The sequence below is a fragment of the Triticum aestivum genome, chromosome 5A, assembly GCF_018294505.1.
Source record: "Triticum aestivum cultivar Chinese Spring chromosome 5A, IWGSC CS RefSeq v2.1, whole genome shotgun sequence".
NCBI classification, from domain to species: domain Eukaryota; kingdom Viridiplantae; phylum Streptophyta; class Magnoliopsida; order Poales; family Poaceae; genus Triticum; species Triticum aestivum.
The window spans coordinates 427195812-427206167 of NC_057806.1; the positions used below are offsets into that span (position 1 = coordinate 427195812).

General features: G+C 44.6%; 1 protein-coding gene across 1 annotated transcript; it reads right to left on the reverse strand.

Moving 5' to 3' along the window:
• Positions 1 to 7579: 7579 nt before the first annotated feature.
• Positions 7580 to 9200, reverse strand: LOC123103760 (photosystem I chlorophyll a/b-binding protein 6, chloroplastic). Its single transcript, XM_044525437.1, has 4 exons — positions 8946 to 9200; positions 8627 to 8824; positions 7985 to 8537; positions 7580 to 7888 (listed from the first exon to the last, which is right to left on the reverse strand). The coding sequence occupies exons 1-4, from the start codon at positions 8996 to 8998 to the stop codon at positions 7871 to 7873; spliced, it is 822 nt and encodes a 273-aa protein (XP_044381372.1). The 5' UTR covers positions 8999 to 9200; the 3' UTR covers positions 7580 to 7870.
• Positions 9201 to 10356: the final 1156 nt, after the last annotated feature.

Sequence of the window (10356 nt, forward strand, 5' to 3'; positions counted from 1 at the left end):
GTCACTGGAAGCGGAACTGCCCCAAGTATTTGGCGGATAAGAAGGATGGCAAAGTGAACAAAGGTATATTTGATATATGGATTATTGATGTGTATTTTACTAGTATTTGTAGCAACCCCCGGTATTTAATACTGGTTCAGTTGCTAAGAGTAGTAACTTGAAACGGGAGTTGCAGAATGAACAGAGACTAGTTAAGGGTGAAGTGACGATGTGTGTTGGAAGTGGTTCCAAGATTGATATGATCATCACCGCACACTCCCTATACTTTCGGGATTAGTGTTGAACCTAAATAAGTGTTATTAGGTGTTTGCGTTGAGCATGAATATGATTTGATCATGTTTATTGCAATACGGTTATTCATTTAAGTAAGAGAATAAATTGTTGTTCTGTTTACATGAATAAAACCTTATATGGTTACACACCCAATGAAAATGGTTTGTTGGATCTCGATCGTAGTGATACACATATTCATAATATTGAAACCAAAAGATGAAAAATTAATAATGATAGTGCAACTTATTTGTGGCACTGCCGTTTAGGTCATATTGGTGTAAAGCGCATGAAGAAACTCCATGCTGATGGACTTTTGGAATCACTTGATTATGAATCACTTGATGCTTGCGAACCATGCCTCATGGGCAAGATGACTAAGACTCCGTTCTCCGGAACAATGGAGCGAGCAACTGACTTATTGGAAATAATACATACTGATGTATGCGGTCCGATGAGTGTTAAGGCTCACGGCAAGTATCGTTATTTTCTGACCTTCACAGATGATTTGAGCAGATATGGGTATATCAACTTAATGAAACACAAGTCTGAAATAGTTGAAAAGTTCAAAGAAGTTTAGAGTGAAGTGGAGAATCGTCGTAACAAAAATAAAAGTTTCTACGATATGATCGCAGAAGTAAAATATTTGAGTTACGAGTTTGGGCTTCAGTTAAAACAATGTGAAATAGTTTCACTACTGACGCTACCTGGAACACCACAGTGTAATGGTGTGTCCGAACGTCGTAACCGTACTTTATTAGATATTGTGCGATCTATGATGTCTCTTACCGATTTACCACTATTGTTTTGGGGTTATGCATTAGAGACAACTACATTCACATTAAATAGGGCACCATCTAGATCCGTTGAGACGACACCGTATGAACTATGGTTTGGCAAGAAACCTAAGTTGTCGTTTCTTAAAGTTTGAGGTTGCAATACTTATGTGAAAAAGTTTCAACCTGATAAGTTCAAACCCAAATCGGAGAAGTGCATCTTCATAGGATACCCAAAAGAAAATGTTGGGTACACCTTCTATCACAGATCCGAAGGCAAGATATTCCTTGTTGAGAATGGATCCTTTCTAGAGAAGGAGTTTCTCTCGAAAGAAGTGAGTGGGAGGAAAGTAGAACTTGATGAGGTAACTGTACCTGCTCCCTTATTGGAAAGTAGTTCATCATAGAAATCTGTTCCTGTGACTACTACACCAATTAGTGAGGAAGCTAATGATGATGATCATGTAACTTCAGATCAAGTTACTACCGAACCTCGTAGGTAAACTAGAGTGAGATCCGCACCAGAGTGGTACGGTGATCCTGTTCTGGAGGTCATGTTACTTGACCATGACGATCCTACGAACTATGAGGAAGCGATGATGAGCCCAGATTCCGTGAAATGGCTTGAGGCCATGAAATCTGAGATGAGATCCATGTATGAGAACAAAGTATGGACTTTGATTGACTTGCCCATTGATCGGCGAGCCATTAAGATTAAATGGATCTTCAAGAGGAAGACGGACGCTGATAGTAGTGTTACTATCTACAAAGCTAGAATTGTCGCAAAAAGGTTTTCGACAAGTTCAAAGTGTTGACCACGATGAGAATTTCTCACTCGTATCTATGCTTAAGTCTGTCCGAATCATGTTAGCAATTGCCGCATTTTAGGAAATCTGGCAAATGGATAAACAAAACTGCATTCCTTAATAGGATTTATTAAAGAAGAGTTGTATATGATGCAACCAGAAAGTTTTGTCAATCCTAAAGGTAGTAACAAAATATGCAAGCTCCAGCGATCCATCTATGGACTGGAGCAAGCATCTCGGAGTTGGAATATACACTTTGATAAGTTGATCAAAGCATATAGTTTTATGCAGACTTGCGGTGAAGCCTGTATTTACAAGAAAGTGAGTGGGAGCACTACAACATTTCTGATAAGTATATGTATGACATATTGTTGATCGGAGATGATGTAGAATTATTCTGCAAAGCATAAAGGAATGTTTGAAAGGAGTTTTTTCAAAGAAAGACCTCGATGAAGTTGCTTACATATTGAGCATCAAGATCTATAGAGATAGATCAAGATGCTTGATAAGTTTTTCAATGAGTACATACCTTGACAAGATTTTGAAGTAGTTCAAAATGGAACAGTCAAAGAAAGAGTTCTTGCCTGTGTTACAAGGTGTGAAGTTGAGTAAGACTCAAAACCCGACCACGACAGAATATAGAGAGAGAATGAAAGTCATTCCGCCTCAGCCATAGGTTCTATAAAGTATGCCATGCTGTGTACCAGACCTATTGTATACCCTGCCCTGAGTTTGGCAAGGGAGTACAATAGTGATCTAGGAGTAGATTACTGGACATTGGTCAAAATTATCCTTAGTGAAATAAGGATATGTTTCTCGATTATGGAGGTGACAAAAGCTTCGTCGTAAAGGGTTACGTCGATGCAAGTTTTGACACTGATCCAGATGACTCTAAATCTCAATCTGGATACATATTGAAAGTGGGAGAAATTAGCTAGAGTAGCTCCGTGCAGAGCATTGTTGACATAGAAATTTGCAAAATACGTACGGATCTGAATGTGGCAGACCCGTTGACTAAACTTCCCTCACAAACAAAACACGATCACACCTTAGTACTCTTTGGGTATTAATCACATAGCGATGTGAACTAGATTATTGACTCTAGTAAACCCTTTGGGTGTTGGTCACATGACGATGTGAACTATGGGTGTTAATCACATGGTGATGTGAACTATTGATGTTACATCACATGGCGATGTGAACTAGATTATTGACTCTAGTGCAAGTGGGAGACTGAAGGAAATATGCCCTAGAGGCAATAATAAAGTTATTATTTATTTCCTTATATCATGATAAATGTTTATTATTCATGCTAGAATTGTATTAACCGAAAACATAATACATGTGTGAATACATAGACAAACAGTATGTCACTAGTATGCCTCTACTTGACTAGCTCGTTGAATCAAAGATGGTTAAGTTTCCTAGCCATAGACATGAGTTGTCATTTGATTAACGTGATCGCATCATTAGGAGAATGATGTGATTGACTTGACCCATTCCGTTAGCTTAGCACTTGATCGTTTAGTTTGTTGTTATTGCTTTCTTCATGACTTATACATGTTCCTATGACTATGAGATTATGCAACTACCGTTTACCAGAGGAACACTTTGTGTGCTACCAAACGTCACAACGTAATTGGGTGATTATAAAGGTGCTCTACAGGTGTCTCGAAAGGTACTTGTTGGGTTGGCGTATTTCGAGATTAGGATTTGTCACTCTGATTGTCGGAGAGGTATCTCTGGGCCCTCTCGGTAATGCACATCACTTAAGCCTTGCAAGGATTGCAACTAATGAGTTAGTTGCAGGATGATGTATTACGGAACGAGTAAAGAGACTTGCCGGTAACGAGATTGAACTAGGTATTGAGATACCGATGATCGAATCTCGGGCAAGTAACATACCGATGACAAAGGGAACAACGTATGTTGTGCGGTCTGACCGATAAAGATCTTCGTAGAATATGTGGGAGCCAATATGAGCATCCAGGTTCCGCTATTGGTTATTGACCGGAGACGTGTCTCGGTCATGTCTACATTGTTCGCGAACCCGTAGGGTCCGCACGCTTAAGGTTTCAATGACAGTTATAGTATGAGTTTATGAGTTTTGATGTACAGAAGGAGTTCGGAGTCCCGGATGAGATCGGGGACATGACGAGGAGTCTCTAAATGGTCGAGACGTAAAGATCGATATATTGGACGACTATATTCGGACATCGGAAAGGTTCCGAGTGATTCGGATATTTTTCGGAGTACCGGAGAGTTACGGGAATACGTATTGGGCCTTATTGGGCCATGCGGGAAAGAAGGAAAAGGGCCTCAAGGGTGGCCGCACCCCTCCCCTTGGTCTGGTCCGAATTGGACTAGGGAAGGGAGGCGCCCCCTTCCTTCCTTCTCCTTTTCCCTTCCCCTTTTCCTATTCCATATGGGAGGTGGAATCCTAATAGGACTAGGGAGTCCTAGTAGGACTCCACACTTGGCACGCCCCCTCCTAGGGCCAGCCTCCTCCTCCCTTGCTCCTTTATATACGGGTGCAGGGGGGCACCCCAAAGACACAACAATTGATCATTGATTTCTTAGCCGTGTGCGGTGCCCCCTTCCACCATAATCCTCGATAATATTGTAGCGGTGCTTAGGCGAAGCCCTGCGATGGTAGAACATCAAGATCGTCACCATGCCGTCGTGCTGACGGAACTCTTCCCCGACATTCTGCTAGATCGGAGTTCGGGGATCGTCATCGAGCTGAACGTGTGCTAGAACTCGGAGGTGCCGTAGTTTCGGTGCTTGATCGGTCGGGCCGTGAAGACGTACGACTACATCAACCGCGTTGTGCTAACGCTTCCGCTTTCGGTCTACGAGGGTACGTAGACAACACTCTCCTCTCTCGTTGCTATGCATCACCATGATCTTGCGTGTGCGTAGAATTTTTTTGAAATTACTACGTTCCCCAACATGACATAATTCCTGTATGAAATTATACCATGAGTGATCATAGTCATAAATATAAATATTGCAATTCAATCGATGTCTGGCAGTAATTTGTCCACCACATCACACTTATATGCTTGGAGAGATGCCACTAGTGAACATATGGCCCCCGGGGACTATTTTCCTATACTAAAAACTTTATCAAGAAAATTTATTTTCTTATTGTGCCATCTCTTTTATTTTGTACTTATTGTTAGGTTACTTCACCCTTATACTTGGGGGTACCCAACCACTCTTACGAGAGAGCAAGTAGTTTGTGAGCCGCAAAATACACCCACTGAATTGAACGGTCTAATTGGCAATTGTCGCATATCAATCATGGAATCCCCATGCTCTTCTTGGCCTCAGGCCTGCGGCTATAGCTGGCCAGATGGGCCGGGCCTGGCATGCCTACCCGCAAGCACGCTGGCACGGCACGTGATGGGCTAGGCCCGGCATGCTCTAATCGGGCCGTGCCAGGCACGCGGCCCGCCTTGGGCCATGCCTGGGCCTGAAGGCTGGGCACGCGGGCCGGCATGACCCATTTATCTTTTTTATTTTTTATCCAAATTTTTTTATATATATAACACATAAAAAACAGCCCAGCAGGCCAAAATCAGCCCAAGAAACAACCTAGCAGGCCATTAGGCTAGTGGCCCAACGTGCCTGGCGTGCCATCGGGCCGGCCCGTTTGGCTCCTGGGTCGAGCTTGGGCCGGAGGGGGCAGAACGCGGGCCGGCACGGCACGGCCCGACTAATAATCATGCCATGGCGGGCTGGGCCGTGCCAGGCACGATTAAGATGGGTCGTGCCGTGCCATGCCGGGCCGGCCCGTTTGGCCAGCTATGCCTGCGACTAACGTCGGCCATTGTCGCAAAAAAGAGGCAACCCCGCCCTTCAACACTCCATGAGATCCATGATTGGTTGTCTGAACGAAGACTCACCGCCGACACCACCTCCCAAAGATGAAACAATGGACGATCGACGACTCCTAATCAAAAGCATAGAAGACCTGATGAGGCAGGTCTCAAGGAGAACCCCCCCCCTGTCCTGCAACCATCGCCGGAGCCAACTAGACATCATGAGGATAGGGCCTGAGGGAACATTAATTCTCTGCATCAACGACATCCACACTTGACATCGGCGCCAGGAGACCCTACCTCGGGTCCTAATGGCCCTAATCCGCCCCTCCGCACGGAGATCCGGGCTCCTCTAATCTAACCCTCGCGACGTCATTTCAACGCCGGAGGAGAGGGGGAGAAACAAATTTTGCCCCAAGAGGGCTCCCTTTCTTGTGTCACCCTCCGCTCTCTCTTTTCACTCTTGTTTTGAGAGAGAGCGAGTATCATGCCGTTGCATTCTAATTCCACACACCGAGTTAATTTTGTGATCACATAAGGGCATTTCCAGCCGAATCCCAAAATTTAGCTCCTCAAAAGCCCCCTCAAACCTTAACTCCTCAATTTGGATGGGTTAAATGAAAGGGTTCCTAGTCAACCTCCTAAAACTTAAGTCTCAACTTTTTTAAACACAGATTCGTTTATTCAGGCCATCGAGTTAGCTTCACTCATCTTAAGATCAATGTAAACTACTCCCTTCGTTCACAAATATAAGATGTTTAGGATATTTTAATATGGATTACATATGGACTGAAATGAGTGAACAAACACAATAAGATGCGTCTATATACATCCAAATCGGAAAAAATTAGAACATCTTATATTTGTGAATGGAGGGAGTACTTTATAAAACAACATTTTGGCCACATAGTTCACCGGTTCCTGAGAACTGATCCATACAAGAGGACAAGAATAATTACACACTTCAACAAAAAATACATTTTTTTTGCGGGAAACACAAACGCAAATTCCTTAACTGCTACAACAAGTGCAATCAACTCTTTCCCCATCTCCTTAGTTTCAGTGTCAACACTTTTGCCCTTCTCTGTTGACTTCTCTGGCTTGCATACTTATTTCTTCTCTGCCTCCACGTGAAGAAACTTAAGACATTGTGTCCTCATTGTTTTTATTTTTGCGAGAGATTGTGTCCTCTATAATCTAATCTCTAACGACAAGTGCACCAACATCAAATAAACCTCGTTAATAAATATATAAATGTATTCTTCTTTCCAATACCAAAAGTTGCAACCTTTTTTTTGCATAATATTAAGACAACATTGAGCTCACATTGCGTGAAACAAAAAACAACCGCACAATATTGCACTCGCTTGGTTCTTTTTGTTGGACCTTTTGTTGGCATGAAGGGAAGCGGCATGAAGGGAAGCCTTTTGTTGGCTGAGAATTTGTTTTGGACGCTAAAACAAATTGCCAGCTAGAGATGTTCTAACACTGTTTGGTTCTTTTTTAATTCCTTGTACCACCAAAATTGCAAATCTCCAGGACTACATGAGCAGCTATTGACAGTTACCTGCTGTCAGGACACTATGCTTCTTAAGAGCCCCAGTTGTATCCTCTCGCATTTTATCTGCACATAATTGAGCTGAAAGACCTGCGCCGACCATTGACCCATCGTGTAGCTCAAGAGACGACATGATAGCTCGGTAAGAGTTTCTAAATGAGCTCATGGCTGGCTGAAGGGAGATAGTGAATATCATACACGAGCGGCGCGCATTGCCTGCATCGACCACGCCATTTTTCCTTTTGTTTTACACTGCATACGTTGCCTCTGGCCTAGGGTTTGGGGCAACCTATCTGACACTCTCAATTTTCTATTCAAGGTCATAGAAATAGGTGTCCAGGGTTAACCAAGAAGAAAATTACGCGTATCAAAAAGTATAACAGCTGTGCGATTCTGATGTTACTGTGTGGCCTGTGGTAGTAGTAGCATTTTGTTTTGGCCTAGTGGGAGTATTTCAATATACAGAGGTGTACTGGTAAGCATCTTTCCCAACCCATTTCCCTCTTCGGGTGCACTGTAATATTCACATTTTCCAAAGGGATAGATGCCTAGATGACACTCCAACGCCAAAGTGCTCAGGTTCACGGCAAAACCCTTCTGCCTTAGCAACACCGTTCGCCACTCTGCCAACAATCAGCGGGACGTGAACGCCTGCACAGTGTCACGTGACATAAAATGATCTGCATGAGAATCACAGCAGCAGAGCAAATCATACTATTAACCAACCATGTATCTGTATGTACGTACCGAGAAGATGTTGCAGTGGCCGGGGTCGGCGAGGTGCGCCAAGAGGTTGTCGAGGGGGCCCTGGCCGGTGTAGACGGCCTGGAACCAGAAGCCGACGAAGGCCAGCATGGCGAGGCGGCCGTTCTTGATCTCCTTGGTGCGGAGCACCATGACGGGCTCCGGCGAGCCGCGGCCCCAGTTGCCCCAGTCGAACCACAGGCCCCCCGGGTACCCCACGTCCGGGGTGGGGTTCTTGCGGTTGGGGAACCGCGGCTCGATGTCCACGGACCCCGGGTTGAGGTAGTCCATCCACCGCCGGCCCTCCACCCAACCCATGAGCGCCATCTGGGTCACGAACAGCGTCCACGGGTCCGCGAAGTACTCGCGCTCGCCGGCCGTGTACCAGGAGAACTCCTCCATGAAGCCCCACTTGTGCAGGACCTCCGGGACCAGGATCCCGGCCGCCGCCAGCATCGCCCACCGGCCGTGCATCAGCTCCGCCTGCGCGAACCACCGCAGCGACTCCGGCTCCGATCCGAATCCCAGAGGATCAAATCCGAAGTCTCCCGGAAGGCTGAAGGGGAAATGGCAACACGCCAACACAGGAATGATGTCAGAGACGAAATGAAATTCAGTAGTCTGAAATTGGTTCAGTTTACCTACCTGCCGTCGAGCCACGGCGGAGGGGCGGTGCCGGGGAACCAGACGGGCCGGTCGGGCCCCAGCGGCTCGCACACCGTGGACAGGCTGCTCTTGGTCGCGCCAGTACGGTGGCTACCGCCCCGCCGGACGGGAGCGCAGGCTGCCGCTGCCGGGCCAGCATTCTGCGCCGGCGGCTTCGTGGCATGCAACACCCGGATCCTAAGCTCGATCAGAAGTTCAGAACAAGCAAGCAGACGGGCATGCGGCAACGACGGTTCAGCATTTTTCCGATGATCCGAGAGGTTTCAAAGCAAATTTACCAGAGCATGTTGGTGATTACCTAGGTTGGAGGCGACATGCTGCGAATGAGCCAGTGGGCAGAGGAGTCGCCATGGAGGATTCCGGACGGGGGAGAGGGGGGAGCGGGAATGGCACTGCACCGGCCACCGCCAGCGGGTTATCTGTTTGGAGTAGATGAGGATAGGGAGGGAGAGGGCGCTGCGCTGAGCCAATGGCGGGACGCCAGTTTTTTTTTTTTTTTTTTTTTTGCCCGCTGTCGTGGAAAATGTCTCGTGGGCTTCTTCTAAGTTGGATGCTCGCGGCTTTTTGTTTGAACATTGTTCACGGCCTTCTCGATGGCACTGAAAGAAGCCAACTCTTATCCTCAAAACAAAAACAAAAAAAGAAGCCAACTCGTTTTTTTTTTCAGGAATGGAAGAAACTTGACAGACTACTCCCCTAATTTATTTTGGATAGACTAGTACTGACAACGAAAAAAAATATGGTTCAGTTCTTTTGTACCAAATGTAATACTCCCCCGTTCCTAAATATAAGTTTTTTTAGAGATTCCAATGCGTACTACATACGGAGCAAAATGAGTGAATCTACACTCTAAAATATGCCTATGTACATTCGTATGTATGATTAGGGCATTTTGGAGACTGAGCTTCATGAAGCCCTTTATTTTGAATAATTCAAAATTCATAAATTTCAGTTTCAAAAAATTCTGAAAAAAATACACATGTATGCAAGGATGTAAAGTGTATGTGTGGAAAATTTCAGGATGAAATACCTTGAATTGCAAGCTGTACAAAAAAACCAAAATCATGGACTTTATAGATGAACAGTACATATGCTAAAAGGCTCCAGATTTGTCTTTTTTGTGTAGCTCACATTTTAATGTATTTCAGCCTGAAAATTTGCACACATGTACATTATGTATCTAGGTATATGCGTATTTATTTTCAGAATTTTTTGAAACTGAAATTTATGAATTTTAAAGTTTTCAAATAAAGGCCTCCATGGAGCTCGGTCTCCGTTTGGCATTTTCGCGTATGTAGTCCTTGTTAAAATCTCTAAAAAGTGTTATATTTAGGAATGGAGGGAGTATATACTGCTGATCCCTGACATGAACAAACTTGATTAATATTGCATTTCAAACCTTTCTCAGTCAACTGAGGTTGGTTCTCGCCTCCCTCAAAAAAAATATGGTGCTCACCCTCTATGAATCCGTAAATCAGAGAGCATGCTGCGAAAGAAAGAAAAAAGAATAATGCCCTACTTTTTCAAATGTAATTCGAAAGCCAAAGAGAAAATCAAACCAAAAGAAGCTGTGCTGCCACTGCTTCACCAAAAGACTAGCAGAATAAGATTTGTTCCACTTACACAAGGGACAAGGTGTTTTACCCTGTATGGCTGTACTGACGTTATTTCGAAGACCTTTTGACAGAGTGAGATATCCAAACCGAACA

Bases quoted from the DNA above. Each gene is read 5' to 3' on its own strand.
- LOC123103760 (XM_044525437.1), bottom strand. From the start codon at position 8,998: ATGGCGACTCCTCTGCCCACTGGCTCATTCGCAGCATGTCGCCTCCAA. The intron at 8,825-8,945 runs GTAATCACCAAC...GATCGAGCTTAG, and splicing joins GCATGTCGCCTCCAACCTAG to GATCCGGGTGTTGCATGCCA. The intron at 8,538-8,626 runs GTAGGTAAACTG...TTTCCCCTTCAG, and splicing joins CCGCCGTGGCTCGACGGCAG to CCTTCCGGGAGACTTCGGAT.